This window comes from Aplysia californica, unplaced genomic scaffold (assembly GCF_000002075.1).
Source record: "Aplysia californica isolate F4 #8 unplaced genomic scaffold, AplCal3.0 scaffold00186, whole genome shotgun sequence".
Taxonomy (NCBI): domain Eukaryota; kingdom Metazoa; phylum Mollusca; class Gastropoda; order Aplysiida; family Aplysiidae; genus Aplysia; species Aplysia californica.
Window position 1 is genome coordinate 526310 of NW_004797456.1, and position 24951 is coordinate 551260.

Below are 24951 nucleotides of genomic sequence, written 5' to 3' on the forward strand. Positions count from 1 at the left end.
TACATACATACATACATACACACACACACAGGCCCACACCGCACAGGCATGATTTAATGGCTTTTTGGGTTGCGAGCTTTGGTGAGACTAAAGAATCACTCGTTCGCCGAGCTGCTGCGCTGCCGACAACTGTGGCTTATTAATCAATGATCTAGATACTATGATTTCTTTCTACGTCAACGGTTCTCTCGAATTTTGAACGCTTAACGGGGAACACGGCATGGGCGTAGTCTTTTTCTGCTGCTTCGATTGTTGTCACTAGGTACAAAGCAACCAATAAAAAGAAGTACTAGCTGGATAGCCTATAAAGCCCACGTACAATCCTAAATGTAGGCGCTATTACCTCAGCTACTGTTGCAGTTTCTTATATACCGGTATTCAACTTTGAATTGGATGAAATTAACAGGTTATGATTACAGCTGTTTTTGAATTCTCAAACCGAAAAAGTGGTTTTCGCTTAGCCAACAGTAGTGTGACTTTAAGATAAATTACATTTTCACCACATTATGACGACAACTTTGTCTAAAAACGTTATACCCCTCATTATTATATAATCAGGTTGGTAGAGGGTATGATTATATTTCAAACATACGTTGAAATTGAACAATAACTTGTTTAACCTGTACTTTTGTCGACGATCGTGGGGGTAAAACATCAATTGCAACTGATGAACAAAAATGTCCTCGCAAAAATGATATATAATAATGTATTCTTATAATGATAATAATATGTATTTTATATAATTGGAAGAGATAAACATAATATTAGTTTTGAGTAACCATTGGAGGTAGGCCCCCCTCTTATATCCATAGTACCAGCATGCAGGCAGCCGTGGCAAGCAGCAATATCACAGAGCAAGAACAGCAACAATTATAACAACAACAATTGATTAATTCACTTGCTTAAAATTAAATGTTCGTTCCAATAATTGCCCCTGTTGGGTTCTCAATTGAATCGTTTTAAATTAAATGCTCACCAAACCGATATTAGTTAAGGCTCTATAGAGTTTTTAGGTTATAGTATAATCCCATGCAACGAGCACGATCTTGTTGTCCAATTATTTAATTTCGATGCAATATTCTGATGAAATCACCGAGCAGGGTTTGAACGAGCACATTCGTTTCCTGAATGTGAACTCTCTTGTTGTGGAAGTGAAATAGTTTATTATTGTGTGTCGGATTGGGTCCCATGATTGAGTTCACGGTAACAGTTACACCTCTATCTTCTTGGACGCCTATGCTAATGGTTTGTTTGCTCATCTTTGAATTTATGTGTGTATTAGTCTGTGTTATTCTGGAAAACTTAACATTTCTTTCTCCAAATATTTCTGAAGCTACAGTACTGTACAACAGGTAAGCCCCTCTAGTTCCAGTTGTGCAGTAGTGTGTAGTGTGAATTCGTGAGGTCAAGGCGACCAAGCCGAATGCACTTTTTTTATGCTATTAGATCTTAGTTCTACTTTCTGGAACTAGATCTAGATCTAGATTTAGATAGTCTAGTTTAAGTATTGCAGATATATAGGTCTAGAGTCTAGATGAACTTAGGGTCTATGCCCAGTTTACTGCATTGTTTAATCCATAAAGATTGCGGATGCTGATTCCACTTCTGACGCAGTTGTTGTCAAGTGTGCTGACGCTTCCTGAACAACCACACCAGGCAGGTAGCTCCATGCTGTCATCGTAATTTGCCGTAATGTTGCAAGTAGGCCTAACAGGAAACAATTATTGGTAAATATTCACTTTTACACCCACACACAGATGCACTGATATGAAGGCTATACTGCCATGATTTTTGCTGCAGAACACACGTGTATGGCCAAAAACACTTGCAAATCAATTGTTTTCATGTAGATCTATCAATCCTAATTGCCAAAACATCAAATCATTGTGAAATTCAGGGGGGCCCCCCCCCCCCCCCTGAAAACCCCCCTGTTTGTTGTTAAAAGTAAGTCAAATATTACTACGCCACTGGTCCTAGTTCTGTTTTCAAACATGAATAACTCAGTAACTATTATTGATTTGCGGCAAAAAATGAAGGATTCGTGTTCAGCATGCAAAATACTACTAGAAAAAAAGTATATCAAACCTGTACATGAGACAGGTTTATTCGTAAAAAAAATACCACAAATACTGTAGGCTTTGCAACTCGCAAGCTAAAAATTTCATCAATTCAGCCACCAAGTACGGCTAGCCTAGCCCCGTCTAGCTGTGCTAGCCAAGAAGTCTAACCGTACTTAGCCTGCCAGTCTAGCTGTACTTATCTTAGGCCCTTTTAACATTAGAAAACAGGAGGTTTAAAGTACATGCACTGTCATTAAGTAAGGCAAACTAAAAATTTATGGTATTACAATTCAGTAGGCCTTTTTAATGCTCAGTCTAGGTATCTTATTAAGAATAAGTACGGCTTAGTCTACGCGTCCACCAAAATAAGATCATTTCCAGGCCATGCTATTGTACGAAGTTTTTGCATGGTGTAGAAGCGACTCAAAAAGATCCGCGTCCACCGGCGTCAGACCAGCTAAACCTATTTTTAGCCAAGTGTGTTATGATTACGAGAACAACAGACAGCACAGGTGATTTATTTATTTATTTACCACTTTAAAAAACTAAAAACCAACAAATTATAATTATGGGAAAAATTGTTGGTAAGTTGGGACGATGAGAAGAAGGAGAAAAAAAAAAAAAGGAGGGACTGGGATTTGAACCCACGCTCACAAAAATAATGTTTACCTTCAAACGCAGACACCCTGTTCACTCAGCCGTCAGAACTTTCATCAGCGAAGGGTAAATTAAGCTTCATATACAGCACTGTTTCAGGAAAGGCAAAGCGACATGATATATCGAGATGTAGATCTAGATTTAGAATCTAGGCCTAGATCTAGTGGACCGGCAGATAAGGTCTGGAGAAAACTAAAATTTGGCGGAAAATTGGAAGCACTAAACATTAGAGAATGTAGATCTAGATCTAGACACATCCCTAGCTAGGTCTAACCTGGCCTATTTTTAGCTCCCCCGAGAATGAAATAATCTAGATCTAGATGTAGATCTAGGTCAAGTGCTTTAATTTCATTTTTTTGCTGTTTTTCAGCACAAATCTGCTATTGTACAACATATTATAATGAGATACAACTTTATTGATCATGTAAAGTACAATGAAGAAGTAAAAATGTACTTAAAGATGCAAATTTCCTTCCAAAATGAGTTGAATTGAGGCTTTCTTAGTCCCCTGTACGACTGACGAAAAAGCGCGCATGCAGAAAAATCGCGTAGTCAGGCAAAGGCAGTCAATGACTGACAAAAACAAGCTCATTTGCATGTGAGCTTGGCCTGCAAGTGACGAAAAAGCGCAGTGGACGCGGGGCCTAACCCAGCTGTCTGGCTGTACTTCTAGCCAACCAGTCTAGCCGTAGCTCTTCCTATCTAGATATCTATCATTATTTTTAGTCTTTGCTTTTGGGGTGACTAAATGCAAAATAGGTTACACACTGCCTAAGTCGAGCAGTCTTGTTTTCTCTCAGTACCTTTTGAAGGCATTTCAAATGAAGTATTATAGTCCGGGAATGTTGCCCCAACCAATTATTTTAAAGTAAGTTAAAGCAATTGAAGTACATTAGTCTCCGCCTCCTAAGATTCCAGTGCTCGGGAGCAAGGAAATGCGGGGTCATAGGTGAACCGGGATCTTAATCGACGAACCCCGGGAAGAATGTATGTTGACCCGTGCTAAGGCTCACAATCGGTAAATTGGTCTCCCTCCACTCTAAAATGAACAGACTCTTGGTGGGTTTATGACGTATAGTATGGAGAGCAAAGAGTGGTTAACCTTGATGACCTATCACAGTGCATAGCGGGATGAGGTGCGCCATTTTCACTTATTATTCTATCATGAGTCTCAAGATCCACGCTTATCCAGTTGCCTCTCCCTTTTACCTGTCGAAAATTATAGATTTCCATATCTGACCGAGGCTCCCCCCTCCCCCGCCTTTGTCGTTACACAAACCATTACGTTGTGAACACCCCTATTACAATTCAGTCTGTCTCGCAAATTCGGGAGTAGAGACAACTTCTGCAATGGTCTGGTCAGCTCAGGGAAGAGTTTACAGTTCAATGTGATCCCGCCTGGAGTGAACATATATAGGCCCTACCCACCCAGCGAGTGATGTAAGTTAAGGGGGAGAGCTCAGGTGTGAGTGCGATGTTCAGGGAAAACAAATGTGTCGGTCATTTCACACCCCAGTGTGATCCCATCTGGGGCAAATATTGTATCGCTTCATCGAGTTTACGTATGTGATCACATTCATGATAGTGGCTGATCTTTGACGCGACCGACAGTATATTGATCTCAACTTTTCACTCTTGATTGATCGGCTGTCCCGCCCGCGTTTTTATTCCGCAAATTATGATCTGAAATGCGGGATCTTAGCCGAATGTAGACCTTCAGACTGAATCAGAGCGGGATGTTAGGGGTGACTTTTGTATAGTAAAAATTCTGTTTTCTTAAAACAGCGAGATCTTTGGGAACCGGGATCGTAAGCGATGTGATCTTAGGTGGAGAGTACTGTATCTGAATATTCAGACATTTAAAAATCTCTAGCTCTAGAAATTGAATTCGATGCAATAAATGCTTCTTCCCTGTCCTCGCAGAATAGCAGAATGAAAGATGATGCCGAACTCGCGCTAATAACCAAAAAATCTCGAGAACAGAAACCGTTCGGAGAAATAGAGATCAGGTTTATTTTCCTGAGCATTCAGAGAAATAATCACTTCAACATAAAAATCGATGTCAAGATTCTAGAGATCTACTAAGGTCTAGGTCTTTCTCTGTCTTACTACTAACTCAACAGTTTTGTTGCTTTAAATTTAAAGGTGTGTCTCCCCTCATCAGAGATCTTGACTATTGTGTTGTTGTTGGTCTCAGTATGTATAATTTGATACACATAATCATGATCTGTATTCCAGAGTTGAGCCATTGATTTCTAATTCCGCTTTTGAAAAGTGTGAGTGTCCAACAAGGTTCAAAGCTGCACAGATAAAAGCAAATGGGAATCCCCAAAGTAATTGTAGGGGGCTCCAACGGCCGAGTTGTTAATGAGACCAGGCTCACAAGATTGAAGAATCAAGTTTGTCTGACAAAATGTTTTGGCGGATGGTCACAAGGGTGTGTCCCCTCAAGATATGATAATCCTAGCTCAAAATCAAGGGTGCCGCAGAGTGCCAACCAGGAATTTTTATACATTGCCCATGGTGATGTAATATAATATATTTGAGGCAGGTTGGTGAAATCAGGCGCTCGTCAAAATACAGGAATTGGAGAAACGCATTTTTCAGAGAGTTTGGTCATTTTTATTGAATTTTTATTTTTGGGCTCAACCTTTTTTATTTCGGTATAAAAATATTAAAATATTTCCATGTGAATTTTACTGAAAAACGTTGATTTAAAAGCTCAAAACGTGGCATTTTTCTGTTTTCAAGGGTTCTTTACCTATTGGAGTTACCAAACTTTGGGGGCCATTTTCTAGCTAATTTCACCACTGAAACCAGGCGACCTCACTTCCTTCAATCGCAAATATCTTGAGGTGTATTCAAGATAGTTGGATATTTATTCCATTGAAACCAAGGCAAATAAATCAGCTTTCAGATGATACCAACTAACTTCACATGCACTAAAATTGACGAGCCCCTGATTCCACTGCGTCGTGATATATATTATACTCTTTTAAAAAAGTAAGGGAACACATGAATGCAAATTAAAAGAGAACAAAAGAGTCAAAGACAAATCTGCCTTTTTTTTTAACAGATAGTTTAATATTAAAGAAGTATGTGATAATATCAAACATTGTTGTAAGAAATATACTCCAACAACAATTTGTACGATGAAAAAAGGTACCTGGAAAAAATGTTTAAATCCCTAAAATGATGGTTTCAGTACCAGGCTCTGTAATCGTAACGTCCATTATTAACCAAGCACTCTCTGCACCTGTTGTTCATAGATTTACCAAGTTTTTCAGGAACACTTGTAGAAGAGCATTCCGCTCTTGCTGAAGATTGTGAAGGAGCTGATTAAGAGTTTCTGATGGTGGGTAATTTTCCTGAACACGGGACCCTAGCTGGTCATAATGTACAATTGGGTTTAGATCAGGGCTCTTTGTGGGCAAAGGCAGTCTGTTAATTCCATTTTGAGCAATGAAATTGTTGATGACATGAGCACAATGTGTCTGGGGTTGTCGTCCTGGAAGATTGCGCCAGCACCAGTCAGCCGCCGCTGCAGGACCACAAGAGGCTGTACAATCTTGTCACGATAGTGATTGGCATTGAGATTGCCCTGAATGTGTTAGAGAGGGGCCATTGTGAAGACTTGTCCCACCTCATGCCGCCACAGAAGGGCTGTTTCCACAATGTAGTCGTCTTGAAAGCGCTATCCATGACATCTCCGTACTTGAATGCAACCATCATGTGGCTCCAACTGGAATCTTGACTCATTGGGGAAGAAGACATGAACCCAGTCTACTCATGTCCACCCTTGATGCTATCATGTACCCTCTATTCACTTCTTGGTGGGCTTGGGTGAGCCAGTGTCTGTGAACGGGGTATCTAGATTGAAGCTCAAATCGGTGCAAGTGATTTGTAACAGTTCGAGTGCTTACATCTGTGTGAGTAGTTTGTCTGAGACCCTGCCGAGTGATGCCGCTGCCAGCTGTTGTTGTACAGGTTGCAACAGCCTGGCGTTGGATTAATGGGCTCATACTCGCAGTGGTTGACCTGGGCCTCCCAGACTGACAACGTTTGTCAGTGCTTTCGTTTTGTTGGTACCGGTCTTGTAGTCAGCTGACTATAGGAGGCAAAACAACAGGTCTCAGATCCACCTCCCTCAAGGAAACACCATCGTGGAGTCAACCAATGGCCCTTCCTCTGTCATGCGAATTTAACTTTCTCATACATAGGCATACTGTTTTGGTGATTACATTTTCAACTCATTGCAAGAGCTGTTATAGTAAGTAATTGTTTGGGCATAGTGTTCACTCAACATATAATGATTTACCACGTGTATGTTTTCTTTACACAACTAAAAGGCAGTATAATTTTTTTATCCACCATGTAAAAACAAGCAATCTTTTCGTGAACTTGCACATTTTAGCAAGTGCCTCGTGTTCATAATTCGAGCACAATATGTTTTCAAAGTTGTTTACAATGCACATTGTTGAACTGACTGCTCACTCAAATGTAGCCCATGATAATTTCTAAAGGTATAATATAAAATTGTAATTGTCACATATGAAAAATGCATGCGCATAGTTAACGGTGTTCCTTACCTTTTTGTCGTAGAGTATATATTTTGACTATACTCTTGCATATTTTTTTGTACAAATAATGTGTGCCATTGTAAAATAATTTGTCGGAAGGGTCAGTATATATGGGAATCTATTTTTTTAAACTTTAATTTTACTATTTGGTAACATTTCAAAGATGTATTCACAGTAAGACTGTCATCAATTAATCATGATTGTAATGGTGGTTGAAAGCGGTACATGATAGTCTAAGCCCTAAGTTCTAGATTACGTTTGTCATGCTAAAGCTAAAGGATGGCAGGCAGCTAGTTTTAATTTGCCGAATATCGTCTTTCCTCGAACAGATGCTGGCATATATATACATTTTTACACTTCAACAAGTAATAGAACAGATGAGCAGGTTGTAGAGTTGAATATAAAATCTTTGCTCTCTAGAATATCATTGAAATTCAGTTCTTAGTTTAACCGTTGTGCAATGATGTGTGATTGACTTTTCCACTTGTCTTCGTATTGCCTTTTTTATTTAAAGACTTTTGATTTAAAATATGACATTGAGATTCGTTATTCTGTCTTTTTTCGCCAGAGGAAGGAAACTCCAAGGATGAATTGGGCCTCATTAGCTTCCACAATATCATAAGTCATGGATCTGATGTTCTTTTCTTTTTTATCCACTGCTGTCTGTGTTTTGGTGGTGGTGGCCTTTAAGTTAAATAAGTATCTGTCACTTTTACGATGGATAAACGGCAACGCTTACGTTCTCAGCAAGGTGAGTTGTAGTTTTGATTTTTGTATTGAAACTATTCATGTCATGATCTGTTTACTGTTGTATAGTATAGCATTTAAAGTTAATGATATGTTGGTTTGTGTTGTGGTTCATGTATTTATGCAATGTACTTTTTTTTAAGCCTCCTAATTTTAATTGTATTTTCTTTGTTGCCAGTTGGAGGCTTGAGTTAAGGTCCCAAACTTTTATCTTGCCTCTTTTGTTTACTTTTAAATTTATACTTTTCCATACTGCTATTTGTTGGCACACAGTAGCAGTCTTATATCTTTGTTTGAAAAGCAATAGGCTTATCCTGATAACAAAAATGGTCAATTGTTTTTATAGTTTTAAAAAATTGAAATATAGGCACTGATTTTTTTTTCTTTTAGAGGGGGAATGGTTTTATCTTTGTTTTACAGTTATGCTTTCTTCATTTTTATCTAATTAATTGTGCATATTCCCAAATGTTTGGAGTCAAACTTGATATTGACATATATAAATTGGCACATTTAATGTTAATTATTTTTACCAATGGTAATCTTCTCCTTATAAGTTGACTAAAAAGTACAAAATGTCAAAATATCAACATAATTCTCCTCTTTGTCTTATAAGCTTAAAAAAGGCATGATGTGAAAATGGTTTAAAAAGTGAGCTGTAGCTGTATATTTAGAACTCTATAGGTTTCAGTTGTCTTAAATGTGTTGTTTTGCCTGACAACAAGCGTTTTTTTAAAAATCTCAAGGCAATAAATAATGTTGCTATCACTTGTAATTTGTCTTCTTTCAAAAATTAAACAGTCTGTCTTAGACAAAAACAATTTAATTGTATAATTTTCGTGTAGGATGAAAATATTGCCACTTTACCTCTATTACTAATTTGTTATTCTTTTTTTAACTCCTCAGAAAAGGGACCACTTCAGCATTTTGGAAGTTTTAGACCTTTTCAAGAATGTTAGGGTATGAATTTTGTGTCAGTGTTTTTTTAATTTTTGAGATACATTATAATTTTTGTTCTCCACCCACTTGATACGAGCAACTTGGTTTTTAGAATAAACATGTTCGACATAGTTGATATTCGTTGTATGATAAAATCTAGGTCTGATTTCTATCCTTTAAATCAATTAGTTCTCCTCACATTTTTGACAAAACGCGACATAATAATATAGGGAGTGCTTATTTGGGCCACATATGGCCTAAATAAGGTAAGGGAGGGGGGTTTAGCTTATTTAGGCCACACATGCTCAAACTACCAGGGGACACCCTTTTAAGGCAACTGAGTTCGTTCCACTTTCATAATGGTGCACCTTTCTCATTTAGTACAGTTTTGTCTCAGTGTACAACTTATATATATCATAATGAATATTGTAAGAACAAAGCACGATACGCAAAGTTTTGCTCAATCTCAATGGTTTGAATGAGGGCCAGATTTTTCCTTCATGGAGGGGCAAAATCTAGGCTACCATTTTGGCACACTTTGGTCAAGTAAAAAGGTCAAATCCTCCGAATGGACTTCCGGGTCAAATTTGGGGTATAAAAAGTGTGTACACAACGTGGCTGAGTCAAAGTTACACTATCTTTGCCTGGGTGGCACTCTCTCGTACTGTCTCGTAGTAGTACATCTCTCGTACTGTCTAGTAGTAGTAGCCTACATGTAGATGTAGTAGTAGTAGTAGTAGTAGTAGCAAAGATCGAGAAGAATCTTTGGTAGTAGATTCTATCTAGTAGGCAGTTTAGTGAACGTGCACGCGGCAGGGCGAATCGGCCTCGATAAGCCCCGTAGACCTTTGTGATCGGCCACGAAGCCTTGTGTTTTGATGGGTCTAAACAACTTAGTGTTAATCGCACTGCCACATCCGACAGGCCTTTATCTTTTTAAAAGGAAAAGAAATGGTCATCAAAATGGTTGAATTTGCGTGAAAATCGATTCGGTAGAACTGTAACTATTAAAATTTGCTTCTGAAAACAAGTTACAAGGCCATTTTTATAACTCGATGAGATAAAAACTACTAGCTGTATTATTCTGTATAAATTATGAAACTTCAGGACGTATTATTATTTTCCAACATCTTTTGCCGCCTTAGCTGTAGAGGTTGAAGTTTTCACAACACTAATAGATCTAGTAATAGGGCTTTCCGTAAAAAATGCATAGATCTACAAAAGCCGAACCACCGAATCGACCGGTCAGCGACCAGGGCACCCCGCTCTCCCCTGCACACTGTGATAACATGTTGCTTCGGTATAATTATTCAACTATTAATACGTGCTGCTATGGCAATTGGGATGTACTGACTGACAAAGCGATTCACAGTTTTGTTTTTATTTTACCATATATTTGACTTTAATAGTGCAGGTGATAGCTAGATCTAGATCTAGATTCCCTGTCTAGAATCAGTAGTAGCAGACAAATGTTAGAAGCAGCCAGAGAGCCTACAACTGCTAGATCTAGATCTAACTCATTGCTATGCCTTTGGGCTTTGGAATTGAAATAAAACGAATTGCACAGTTCTAGTTAATTTTAGATTCAGCAACTATCTGTATTTCCAGAATTAATAATAACAAATCTCACCATAACAATCACTTTTACTTTTATTAGAATAATTAGATCAACTTTTTTTTCTAAAATCTGTTTTGCGCAAACTTAAGACTTTCTCTACGTGTAGAGCACAGAATTTACATTGTGAGGCTCTGCTCAGTCTTTTATTTTTAAGTATATACTTAATAAAATGCGTATAGATATAGATCTATATACTCATTTTATGTTATTTTCTGGATATTGTTAAAAACGGGGTCTACCTAGCAAAATACTAGGTTTTAGGACAGGTGGACCCCGGGGTCACCGTAGTGAAATACATGTAAGTAGATTTATTTAAAGATTAGTAGACCCCGGGGTCACCGTAGTGAAATAAGTAGGTTTAATTTTAAAAGGATTGGTGGACCCCGGAGTCACCATAGCCGTAGAGGAATAAGAAGGTTTAATTAAGAATTGGTGGACCCCCGGGACACTGTGATTAAACCTACTTATTTTACTACGGTGACCGCATGGTCCACCTATTCTAAAACCTAACTAGTATTAAATTTCGTTAGGTAGACCCTGGGGTCCACCTTAAATCTAAACCTTCCTATTTCACTACGTTGACTCCTGGGTCCACCAATCCTTAAAATTAAACCTAGATCTACATGTACTTATTTCACTACGTTGACCCCAGGGTCCACCAAACCTTAATTAAACCTAGATCTACTTATAATTTCACTACGTTGACCCAGGGGTCCACCAATCCTTATTAATTTAAACCTAGATCTACTTATAATTTCACTACGTTGACCACGGGCTCCGCCAGTCTTACTATAAAATAAACTGAGATCTACTTATTTCACTATGTTGACCCCGGGGTCCACCGATCCTTAGTCAAACCTAGATCTACTTATTTCACTACGCTGATTCCAGGGTTCACATCCTAAAACAGCATTTTGTTAGGTAGACCCCGCGGTCCACCTATCCTTTTGGGGCTAGATAGACCCCGTGGTCCGCCTATCCACTTCCTTGATAATAACTGGAAAACATGCCAGTTGTCATGAATAGTGAAGAAATATGTGAAAAAAAAAAGATAACGAGGTAGACGATAATTTGTCAAAAAAATTGCAAGTGCAAGTGAAAATCATAAGATAATTTTGTTATTTTCTGGTGATCTTTTCACGGTTTATAAAATGTTCCAGTGGGCTTACTACTAGATCTATGTCTCTGAAAAACATTTTGCTTGATTTTATTAGCTTTTTTCATGTACTTGAAAGCATAGAATAAAATAGTTTCACACAAATGTATGCACAATACCTTAAAAAAGAAAGATAAGGTCATTGTTGTTGTTGTTTTTTTTACGGAATCCGTTTTACGTTGAAAAAAGCGCTAAAAACAAGTTTAAATTTTTTAAAGAATGCCCATAATATTAGGAATCCGAAATTACTACCTTGATCTAGTTTGCTGACTCTTTAATAACCATGAGCTGTTAAGAAAAAGAGAATGATATAGGATTTGTCTAAATATGACCATTAGTATTAGCATTAGTAAGATATTGCCCATTTTGTCCAATTATCCTTGCAGGTTTTAATCACCCTGTACTGCACCTCAATAAGCACAAAAAGAATATTTCTGTGACTTTGTATAAAGGTGTTTTGTAGTTGAGTTCTATGTAAAATTCTCAACAAAATAATGTACATTTGGACCGTACAACTGAGATAGACACTCATGCACACAATAACATTCACACATTACACACATACAAACACACTACTACATTTACTCTCTCTCTCTCTAGATCTCTCTCTCTCTCTCTCACCACAACCACACACAAAACAAACACATACACACACACACACACACAACTCTTACACTTGGTCCACTTATTTAGAATCATCCTCTATTTTGAAATAATCCCCCGCACTAAATAAAAAGATTAGTAGAATTTCGACCTTCCGAATCCATGGTTAGTTCAAGAAATCTACCATATGATGTGGCCTAAATAAGGTAAGGGAGGGGGGTTTAGCTTATTTGGGCCACAGTGTGGCCTAAATAAGGTAAGGGAGGGGGGTTTAGCTTATTTAGGCCACACTGTGGCCCAAATAAGGTCACCCAATAATATATCCACGTGACTATTATGAGAAAAGGAAAGAAATGCTGACAAATTTTAGTCAACATCAAGCAAAGTCTCATGATGTGAAGAAAGAACTTGTGAGCTGAGGATATGTCGTGGTGTGTCAAAAAAGGTGTACTGCTTTTGTTGCATTTTTAAAAAATAAGTTTCATTTTCTGCTATTCTTAAAGAGAAAAAAAAGAAGTTGACTATGGAATGTGTCTCACCTTTCTGAATATGACAGTGCTAGTTTCGGCCAGATTTTGAAAATGGTCTGTCATGTTTTGTGATTAAACTGTTCATATAAAGATTATTTTGTGCTACTTTTTCCTGTGTTTTGAAAAGTTTGGTGACTGAATTCATTTGTATTTTCCAGCCTTTCCCTATATCCAATCAGAAGGGATGGAAGATTGACAGCTATGCACATGGACATCGCATCTGGTTCAATTTCTTGACATTTCCACACAACATTAATGCACCTTCAATTAAAGTGTTTGCAGCTTTTGACAGAATTGGAGCATCGTCTCAGGTTTGTATGATGAAACAGTTTCAAATTGTTTCCTTCCCTTTTGAAAAGAGAATAATGTTAGCTAAGGGGAATTTGTGACTAAATAAAAATGAATGCTATATGTATAATACAACTTAAGAATGCCAAATTGCTAAAGGTCCTGCTGAGAGCCACTTTGTGAGTTCAGTTTTGTGTTTTGCTAGTTTCTCATGCTGAAATTCATTTTTGATTTCGAATGATTTTTTAAAACTTTCTTTGGCTATTTTTTTTCAAAATGAAGAACTGATCTCTGCTGACAATGTTTCTGCTGTCTTCTTTGAGGTAATCAGATGCTGGATTTCATGGGAGGTTGGCGGGTACTGTAGTGTGGTTTGCACCTTCTTTTCTATCAAACGTCTATGGCCTTTCCTTATCTCTTTTCCATCTTTCTTGTGTTTGTTACTCCCTTGTAACACCTCTAATCCTCGGCATTTATATAACCTGTTTGTTTTGTAAGTGCTATAAAACTCTAACTAAAACTAAACTAAAAACTGTATTTCTTTACTCAATTATGCCTCTCTTAAAAAATAAAAAACACTGCCAGTATGAGTCACGAGTGTGTTTGGTAGTGCTTGCCGTTCTAAAGAAGTTTCCTTTTTTGTAAAAGTTCTAGTATGTGCTTCAAGGCAAAAGTTTTCTCAGATTGTCAGATCCAGAAGAGACATTAGCAATCAGGGGCAAACATCTGCTTGAAAATGTTGGAAGGCCTTTCTTTCTTTTTTTTTTTTCTTGTATCATTTTCAGTGCATTTTGTTTTTTGTTTTGCTTCTTCTCTTCCATTTATGTTGGACCTTATTGTTTTGAATTAAACTGATGCAAGGTATTTTCCATATGCTTCCTTGGAAGCCGAAAATGTTTCTGAGTGTCCAAGGGTATTTTAGGGTTAATAACATAGTTGGTAAAGTTCATAGAGCTGTCTGTTGAATTGGGATATGAGCTATACAAATACTATTTATTTATTATCTCTATAATTACCTAATTAGGAATACAGTCAAACAGGTGCTTGTTAAAGCAGGTTCAACCGGGGGTTTTTTGCACTTGCAGTTTGTGTTTGCTAGATAAGCAGCACTTTCTTTTCCTTCTGAATTTCGGGGATCATGAATATAGGATGCTGATTGTGAAGGCATATGAAATGACAGTATGGGAGAGTTGACCAAGTTTCTCCTTGAATGCAGGCCCTACTCCAGGTGCTGAAAGACATCAGTCAGTCGTGTGACTGGAAGCCGGGCGTGATCTCAACATCCCACACTCACAACCTCAAGTCACACGAAGTGCCATCTTCAAGCCGTGGCTTGCCATCTATGCCTGTGCAGGTAAGTACTGCAGAGTCCATGTGGTGAGAAGAGCTATTAAAGTGTTCATTTTGCTAGCTAGATCTGGATTTCTGTAAATTTCCGGATATTGCGCTTTACATAAATATAGTCTTGATACATATTGATGTCCAATATGATCTGTAAAGTTTGAGTCAGGGCATGCAGGTTTCCACAGAATCCGAAAATTTCAGGATCTTTGTTTGCTGTTAGTTGACACCTCTGAGCCATGTGTTCTTCTGGACCAATTTCATTACTTGATATGAATAATAGAAATAATGCAGTGCGAAACAAAAACCAGTGCATAATTTTCTGTATGAATTGCGAACTGTCACACCCTTTTTGTGAGAAAGATGAAAGTTTGAGAGTTCTTTTTGTATTTTTCAACTGCCATATAATTCACTATTGTATTGTTTTAGATTTTATAAGTTATATTTTTTGGCTCTTCCTGTATTTTAGGAATTTTTTTGCAACAAGAAGGAATTCCATTCATCTGCAAATAAAAGTAAAAGTGGATTTGAATTTAAAAATGACAGTCCATGTGACATAAACATCTAAGGACATTGTGTCTCAACTTGAGTGAGCAGAAGTTAATGGGCTGGTGGTGTCTCACAAAGAATAAAACATTTAAGTCAGTAGTTTTTTTAGATTTCTCGTTTACCGATTTAGTTAAGTAGTCATTGATCGTGTGAAGAGGATAATGTTTTTAAAGTTTACAGTGCCAAGAAGAAGTAGTCCATTCCTCTGCCACAGGTTGATTGCATCAAAGAGGAGAGGCTGGTACCCTTGGAGCCTAAGTTTTCCCTGCGCTACCATGACCCGTGGGTTACTGAAAATGTCATTCCAACAACATCAGTTGAGTTTAAAAGGTAAGTGTGGAGTTAATTTTTGCTGCATGGATAAGCAGTAATTATGAGTTGACTACCATCTTAAACTGTGGACAGTTTTATATAAATAAGATAAATCCACTTCTTCTTTGACTTTCTAAAAAAGTGAGAATCAGAAACAGTCCTGTGAACAGCACATCCTTTTGTAGGATGTGCTGGTATTGTGCTTCAACTGGTCTAAACTGCAAAGGGGAGGGGGATCTTTATTTTGACAAGAAGTACGGTTATTATTCTCTGCTTTTGTTTTCTGTTCAACTCCTTGTAATTTGTATATAATAAGTGATCTTTTTGTTTGCAAATGCAACTTCGCAAATTGTCAGGTATTTTAGCAAAATCCCAGTGGCATCCCTGAAACTGTAGTCACATACTGACCATAAGTTCTGCCTGACCCCCACCAATCATGGAAGCCACATGTATTTTCTAGCCCTGTTTTGTTTCAGGTTTTGGCACAGGGAAGATAACGGAGTTAGCTGGCTTCTACAGATGAATGAAAAGTTGCAGACATGTGAATTTTATCTCATCCAACCTGTGTCTGGTAAGCACTGAGATTGTAAGGATATACAAATATAACTTTTTTTTTTTTTTTTTGCTTAGACAATCTGACAGACAGTATACAATGGAACCTGTCCATAATGGTCCCTCAGAATTACAGACAAAAATCATATATTTGAGTCAAGTGGGCACTATGGATAACATCTGATTTATGGTCACTTGCTAGACTTGACAAAGTCAACAGATGGTTTAAAATCTGAAATCTTAGTTTTGTAATTTTTCCATTTTATTTCCATCGCAATTGTTATCTCTGGCGCTCATATGACCTTATGCAGTTGCGAGCGCCGTAAAACCTGTACTAAAACTAAACAAAACAATTGTTATCTATAATGAGAGTTTTTTTGCATTGATTGAAAGTACACACTTACAGGGGCGAAGGCTGACTTGTTTGACAGGGTAATCAAAGTGAAATGGGACCAGATAGGGCCTGTAGATATCACACAAGAATCTTACTCGAGGCGGCGACTCTGAGTTGTGAATGAAAACAAATCCGGAATTCATATTGTATGTTCAACCGCCAAAATAATCGGGAAAGTATCTTATTAAATATCAGTTCCCACTAAAATTAAACTTAACTTTAGATGTGAATACATAAACATAAAGCAAAGAAGCAGAGATGTCAGTACTAGATCTATATGTTATAGATCTACCAGTGAGTCTAACTCTTTGGTAGAACATGACAATTATTATTTTTTAAATTTCACATTTGGCTGTTTTTGTTAGCCTTTCGCGGCCAGGAGCTGGTGTCATAATCGAGGTCACGATCTGATTATAGGACGGTAAAAAGTCGAGGAAAAAAAACAAGCACAAGCAGCAGTCAAGAGATTATTAAGAGTTAGTTCCCCTCACATTTGTGAGGTAGACTCGACCAGTGTTAGTTAGCTTACTTAATCAGGGCTTGGGATTGATTTTAACTGTGGCCCCAAAGGGGTGAACAGGGTATATGTGGCAATGAAACAGCTTTGACTGCCATGCACATGTTCCCTTCAACTCTATTCCAGCCTCACTTTATTTGTTGATTACGAACGTCTTTTGACATTTAATTATGAGGTTTACGTTTAAGGATGAATTTGACAGCGACCATGTTTCAAAATTAGAAAGGGAAGCAGTGATTATTTGATTATATAGACGCTTCGCCCCTGCACACTTACTCTGACAACGGGACGCCAGAAAACTTCTGTAGTAAATGACTGCTATGAGCAGGTCCTGAGGTTAGCTTGTTGTGAAAATGACTGACCATGGTCACGTTGAGTTTGAATTGCTATGGACAGTTTAAAATAAAGGAAATACGCAAGGGTGTCACGGAATAGTGGGCGTTAGTACTGGTGACTGCTAAGGTAGGTTCAGCTGTACAGGGTACTTCTTTTTTGCCACTCAGGCTTTACTCTGTGTAGAATGTTGTTGATCATGCATATCAAAAACCACCCCTCCTTCCCACCCAGTGGACTTTAGATTGGAACAAGGTTTACATGAACTCCTAAGGATCTTCATTTTAAGTACCAAGTATACAGGGCGTAAGTCGAGTAGGGGCACGGCATCGCTCAGTTATTAACAGTCAAAACAAAAATCTTTAAAACCCCCGCAAACCCATCATATCTATAATCGAAGTGTACCTTTATTACATGGATTATTCATTTCTCTTCAGTTTGGTGTTTATTTTTTTCAAATAGATTAACCAGGAGCGAAGTTTTAGAGAAGTTTGTAATGTTGAAAAATTGGATTACAAAATTGGCTTCTTTCCAAGGTGGAATAACCTTCTTTATACTAAGAGTTAAAAATAATAATATGAACATAATGATAATGGACATCTGTTGCATGGTATGGTAAAAATATGTCAGTCATATAGTGTCTGGGGTGGGATTCAGCGTACATAAATGACTGATAAGTGATGTGCGTAGTTCAGAATGTCAAAAGGGCCACCTGAACTTATGTACTGAAATACTTAGACTAGGGATCAATATCTTTCTGCTCTTCTGTAATGGATGAGCTCTGTTTTCAGTCTATTTAAAGTTAGTTGATTGCAGATTGCTTTGTCTTTGCTTTATATCTGGAAGAAGAGCTTAGTGTGAACTGCCATCTGTGGTGTAACATTAAAGCTCTTTGTCGTGGCACACTGTATATGTGAGTTAAATTTTCGCGTGGGGAAAGTTATTTTATCGAGTGTCTCCATCTGTCTGCTTGGGCTGTGTTGGCCCTGATGGCAGAGTCCTAGCAGACTGCCTCCTAAATGGTAAAAACTGTGTCAATAGCAGCGTAAAAAATTTAGTTCCTTTCAATCACTCTTTGTGATGAAGTCACAGTTGCTTTTTTAATTTAAAAAAAAGATTTTAAAAAAAAGTTTTGATAAGAGTTTTACAGCATACAACACAATTATGTCATAAAAGTGTTAAAGATTAGAGATGTTACGATTAGAGAGTAACGTTCAAAGAAAAGGAGGAGTTATGAGAAAGACGGATGTGCTTTATCTCTATTGTCATGGAAATTGATTTATGTTCAGTTGTTGAGCTCCCTTTGCCCTTTTTCTTCAGATGTAGAGCAGTGCCTTTTGTCGGTTCTGACATGGTCACAGACCCCATCTCAGGCCTCCAAAGAGAGAGCTTCGATCCTCCTGTCTTCTCTTGGGGAGTACATGTCTGTGCGAAGGCTTCAGAAGACGCCATTACTCTCCATAACGCTACCTCAGGATCTTTCAGAGAGTGACACGGAGTCAAGCGATTCCAGTCAACGCCACGAGTCTTTCAGCCGTGACAAACCTCTTTTTAATTCCTTTAAGAAGTTCATCCTCGACAGACGGTCAACTAGTAACAGCAGTGACGACGGGAGGTTGAGCAATTCAAACTTTCGTCGTGCACAGTTGGAAAGATCTTCGTCTATTCTGAAATATAAATCACAGAATTCTACGGCAAATTCCAAAGGTGCTAATGGTGTGGGGTCTGCTTCTGGGGAGCCAGCTAAGCAGTCCGGTGCGTTCAACCCTCTGTGCACGTCAGAGAACAAGGACTCGACCGATGGTGCGGTGCGGAAACAATCTCTGTTGCACCGGTCGGTCAGTGATGGGAGTGCTCTCAAACAAAGTCGTCAGCTAGACAGGCAGCTGCAGGAGGATCAGCAAGACGAGGATGATGACGGGGAAGAGAGTGTCAGACAGGGAGAGGAGGAGGAGGGGAAGAGGGATCGAGAGGGAGAGGGGGAAGCTGCTAGTCAGATGGAAAATGAAGCCAATGTGTCAGAAGAAGGTCAGTTTGGTTTTTTAAAAACTTTTCATCGACTTTATTGGTTGTATTTTGTTATTTTTCATCACTATTAGTGTGCCTTAATTAACTTTTCTGTGTTGAAAAGATCATTATGCCCATATCATATAGTGCTTCATGGCTGAAGTCATGTGCAGTTGTAGAGCTGCACTTATGGGGACTTTGGAATGACAACTCAGGAGTTTTCAATCCTGTGAAATGATATTGCCTGCCCTTTCTGGTTTTTAAAAAGATTCTTAACCATAAGTAAAGTGGATGAATGGCAACATTTGTAAATCTCATTGCTTTGCACTATTTTATTCATTCTCGGTGAAATATGGAAAATATTTAAGAGAAGTATTTTAATTAAAGTGTAACAATGTATAACTCCTGGTTTTTTTCCCTCCTCAATTCATGTCTGCAGACATACAAGTTGCTCATCATAAGACTCTGAGTAATCAGTGTGCAGCAGAACTGTTGGCAGAGGTAGGAGACTCATCAGTTCATTATGTCAACGTCTTGTACCTTTAAGGCATGTTGATTGCTTACTTAAATTTAGGGCATGCTGATAGCTTACTTCTTATGCTAGACTACAGTGCTGGTGATGGAGTGTTCTTGATGTTCACTTGTTTGTGGAGTTTCTGGGATGCATTGTAAAACCTAATAGCTCTTACAAATTGTACTTTTGCTTGAACCGAGGTATGTCTTTGAATTCATATTTTGGTCTTTTGTGGGTTTTTTAAAGTAAATGTTTCAGACTTTCATCAGCACAATTTTCATAATCTTGGAAGCAGAATGCTTTCATCCTGCCTATCAGGGTCAACCTGGGCTGAGAAATAAACAACATAACAGCAGAAAGACAGCTGTGCTTCACTGAATAGACTTCTTTGTTTGGGAGTTAAATTCAAAATCTTTTGCATGTGATGGCCTTAATTTCACTGATGCAAACGTGTCTATTCTTCATTAAGTTTTGTATGTTGGGCTGGTGGTGAGGTTCCCTCTTTTACCACTGCTCCCCCCTTTTTCTTTTTTCGACTGTACAGTAAAATCGAAATTTAGAGCAAGGCATTAGGTAGTGAATTTTTTATGAAAGTTAAACGAGGGAGTGTTGTGGAAGACATACTTTCTAAGTCTTACAAAGTACCATTAGTTTAATTGACACGAAGTATGATGTATTTTGAGTGTTTCGTTGTGTTGGGGGAAGAATGTCGTCAGGCCTTTATTCTGTGGGTTTATTGCCATTCTGGGGACTGGTTGGCCTTTGGTAGGAATATGTTGGGAGTAGTGTTTCTTTTTTATTCATAAATCCTTTGTGGGCTGGGGGATATAAATGGTCTGCTGATCCTTCCACTTGTCAACCAGTCTGGGCTATAAGAGGTTATTGATTACTATGTCCTTTGTCTTCAGCCTGGCTCTCTCACACTTTGTCAATCAGGAGCCTAGCAAAAACTACTTTCAAACATCTCAGTGTGTTGGGTCTGCTTTCAAAACATGTTTTTGTGTCAACTGGGGCGTTGTTTTGTTCAGATAATATTGTCAACAACAATCTTCCTCAGGCTGTGCGAGCATCTAACATTGATCTGGAGCTGTCATCTGACAAGCAAGCAGAGTCTTCGGGGGGTTGGTTGTAAGTCTCAAGTTATTGTATTTCTTTTTCTACTTTTGAGAGTTTGTGTCCACATTTCTCTGCTTTAAGTACAAAATGTTTGGAATAATCATGGAATGACCAGTGGAATGTGGATGGGAATGAATAGCGTTTCATTTCTCAGAATATTGATGCTGCACTGAATTTATTTAAATTCAGGTTACATGGTTTAAAATTCTGGCTGTTTAATTCCTCTTCAGTGTAAGAAGTTGAATGGTTTGGGCAAAGACCTATCTTCACCATGCACTCACTTACACTTTTGCATAGCTGCCAACAATATGTAAAATACATTTAGTTAATATGCTTTTTAGGATTTGAGTACAGAAGTTCATTTCCATTTCGCACAGTACATATTCTCTTTTTCTAAGTACTTCTACTCAAGGCCTTGCTGAAGCGGAAGAAAAATTTTGACCCTTCAAAACCTGATTTGCAAATGATAATGAGAACGCAGCCATATATATATATATATATAGCAATGCCCACCGAGCGCATTTTGTTCTGCCAATTTTTGGCCCCCGCCGCGGGGGTGTTTCGTGGGACGCACTAACGCAAAGGTTGTTGTCTTCAACTCGCTCTCACGCCGCTTCTCATGAATGGATATGAATGAAACTTGGCAGCCAATCAGAAAAGAGGTCAATCTCATAGTATGCAGTTTGACAACATTGTACCCATCCTAGAAGCAGTCGAAAACGTTTGCGAAAGTGGTTGATGTGGCGCGCTTTGAAGGTTTTTCGGAGCTGTGATTTGTCAAACTGACTGATACGTTGTACACCATTTTTCTTTATTCCCTTAAAATTTCATGCTTCTGTGTTTAGCAGTTTTGGCGTAATCTTTAAAAATGTGGGAGTAACTAAGGGAAAAAGCGACATTGCCATTTGCGCGTGCTGGGTGAAGGACTGGCGACCTGGAAATTTCCACTGAGTGACGTCATCAGCCATCGGTCGCCTTGGGCGCTACAAACGAGGCCCCGCTTATGTGAAATGGAAAGGGGGGGGAAGGATACTTGAAAACTAAACGGGGGCCTTGATAACTTGCGTTTTTGTTGCATTTTAGTCACAATACAATAGATGTAGTCATTTTTATTTCCTTGATTGCATGACAGAATAATAGAAACAGAAAAGCAAACTTTTTGAGAAGTGGTATGGCATTGTGTTTGCGTTATGAAAGCCTATGGAAAAGCACACACTTGGACTCGTCCTGTGCTCTGTTTGGAAAAGTGAGGCATTAAAATTGTTATTAAAGAGTACGGTACTTATTCAGTCCAGTCTGGGAAGATAGTCCCGTTTATACATTGTTATCGTTCACGCGTGCGTGAGTGCGCGCGCGTGCATGTGTGTGTGTGTGCGTGAGAGAGAGAGAGAGAGAGAAGGGGGGGGGGGGGGGTGTAAATAATATGTTACATTTATAGTATGAGTTGTAGCCTACACGTGCGAAATATTCCCATGACTTGTAAACTATATTATCTAAACGCATCTTAATCTACCACACAATAGGACACTGACCAACAATGGATATACATAGAGACGATCTTATTTTCTATAACAAAGTATGCATGCTTTTACTAGTAGAGAGACTGGATTTATTAGACTAATAAATCCAATTCTCTACTTACATTTTTGTGACAAATTGATCCAGATCATTGCTTGGCAAGGAGGAACCTTTTATGTTGCCAAGTTTCATTTAAATATCATGACTTTGGGAGAAGATATGACTGATAATCTTTGTAAATCTGTAAAGAACGCCACTTTTTTACCTGTTAATGTCTTTACAACTCAAAAGTATGATAGATATTAAAAATCTGACAGCATGACTAGATTCTGCATCAAAAACTGTACTAGACTGCCAAGTTTAATTTACATACTCCAAGAAATAGGCGAGCTATGACAAATACTGTCTCAAAACGCACCGAAAACTGCCACATTTTTACCTATAAACGTCTTCATAACTCAAAAAGTAGGATAGCTATGAAAAATCTGAAAGCAGGACTAGATTCTGCACTAGAAAATGTACTGGGTTGCCAAGTTTCATTTAAATACTCCGAGAAATGAGCGAGTTATGACGAATATTGTCTCAAGACTCACCAAAGAACGTCCCATATTTTGGGTTTTTTTCATTATATAAAAGTGTACCAAAAATTAATTGATAAAAAAATTCGTAACTTTTTTGTTTATTGATGGATTTCAAAAATTCAAAAAGTTCCATTCTCTGTGGAGATAGAGCTACAAAATGCACCTTTTTGCAAACATTTTCTGACAAAAAAAGGTTTTTCGTGGTCATTGCTAATATATATATATATATATATATATATATATATATATATATATATATATATATATATATGTGTGTGAATTGGAGAGACTTGTTTTGATAGTCTGCTTTGAATAACTTGAATTTATTGAATGAAGAAAAGTGTCCGAGCTGAGTTTGGAGGATGGTTACTTGACCAGTGCCACAATCTTGGCCTACTGCATGGATAGAATCTGGTTTTGGGGTATTGAAAAGTTGGCAGCTCTGCTCACAAAAATATCTTTTCAAGAAGTGATTACTGACTCCTGTGTTATAGTCCTGATCTAGTTGTTCCCTTTAGTCTTGTTTTGTTTGGTTGTTTTATCTAGTTGTAGATACAGTTTCTTTTCTATTAAATTTTTTAATCTACCTTTCTGTCTTGTTTTCAAAACAGATATCTGATTTTGTTGTTGTTACATTCAAAGCCATAGTTTGAATTTCGCATGTTTGTCTGGTTTGAATCAGACCTTGTTTTGAAGCACGAGGTTTGTCTCTTTTTTGCATGAAATGTTTTCTGAACTTGTGTTCATTTCTCTTCTCGAGTTGTTCAAAGATTTCTGACTGTGTATTTTTTTTTCTTTGGTCAAATGGATGATTTAACAGTATTCTTTTGTTTTGTCTCAAAAGCTTGCAAATATTCACAGCGCCTTAGAGAATCTTTCACAATAATGGCTTAGAATAGATTGATTTTGAAAAATATCAGATTTTTTTCGCCCTGATATATTTTCCTGAAAGATTTTTATACATTCAAAATGATACATATAACATTATAGATTGCTTGTAGATCTAATATGTTTAAATGTGCATCAATTTTAACTTAAATTAATGGCCAGACAAAGTTGTGAGTAGTGTACTAAAATTTAAAAAATACATTTTTAGTGATTTTGAAGGCAACAGTTGGCTTCAAACAGCTTTTGTAGATCATGTGATCTGAGCAGCCCCTGTCTTGCTTCAGAAGAAAACATTTTAAAAAATGTGTGTGCTTGCTGAGAAATTCCCCCTTTGGTGTTGTACGTTTTCTTTCTTTTGCTAAATATGAGCACTCGCAACAGGATTCTCAATTCCCTTGATTGGCTTTTTTTGGGGGGGCCAGTCACAGCCGCTCTGGCTGGTATTGCAAGGTATTATTCCAATGTTCCTGTTGTTTCAATTTCAGATTTTCTTCCTTTGAAAAAAACATTGTTGTGTTAAAGAAAATGCAATCTCCTGGGTCAGCAGTCCAAAGGTAAATTTGTACAGGTGTTTTAGTTTAAAATGTTTTGAAATGATCTAAAGGCAGTGAACTCCTTAATACAGATGAACTTATACCCAGAGCTCAGCAAAGTTTAAAAAAAAAAAAATCTTTAGATGTCCTTGTGCATGTAGGAACATGCACGCTTTAAAATTTGATACTTTGATGTTTTCTCTTGCATTTGTTTAGTGGTGTTGTTTGTCTCGTTTTCTCTGGACTCTGGAAAATGCTTTTTTTTTTTGTTGTTTTAATTTGTATATATATGTTCCTTGATGTTGTCATCCTCAAATGTGTCTGAGAGAAGTGCATCTTACCGTCAAGTGTAAATATCTGTCTTGAGGTCGATTCTTTAGTTAGATCTGTCATCTCAACCTGTTGTGGCTAGTTGGGTGTGGGTTGCCATTAAGAATTCACCAATCTCATTGGTAGTGTGAAGCTCATGTAGATGTTTGAGCCATGAAGTCATCTCTGACATGGGTGGTTGGTGGGTGCCTGTATGTGGTTTGCACCTTCTGCTTGTTTTTCAGTTTTACATTTGCCCTAATCTGTCCCTACTGAAAAAAAGTCGAACCTGTTCTTATGGCTACCTCTATA

At 37.9% G+C, this 24951-nt stretch overlaps 1 protein-coding gene across 2 annotated transcripts in view; it reads left to right on the top strand.

The window, feature by feature from the left end:
• Nucleotides 1-164: 164 nt before the first annotated feature.
• The window catches only part of LOC101845400, a 40893-nt gene continuing 16106 nt past the window's right edge, over nt 165-24951 (top strand). Inside the window, exons 1-11 of one of the 2 annotated variants that reach the window (XM_005098548.3) lie at nt 166-1245; nt 7866-8048; nt 8948-9001; nt 13046-13198; nt 14392-14529; nt 15280-15395; nt 15854-15948; nt 18494-19201; nt 19620-19681; nt 20752-20822; nt 24283-24351. In XM_005098548.3, coding sequence (XP_005098605.1) covers nt 7923-8048; nt 8948-9001; nt 13046-13198; nt 14392-14529; nt 15280-15395; nt 15854-15948; nt 18494-19201; nt 19620-19681; nt 20752-20822; nt 24283-24351 — 1592 coding nt within the window. In that variant the 5' untranslated portion in view covers nt 166-1245; nt 7866-7922. Of the gene's footprint in view, nt 1246-7865; nt 8049-8947; nt 9002-13045; nt 13199-14391; nt 14530-15279; nt 15396-15853; nt 15949-18493; nt 19202-19619; nt 19682-20751; nt 20823-24282; nt 24352-24951 lie in introns of both variants that reach the window. The other variant, XM_035969816.1, reaches the window with a different exon arrangement.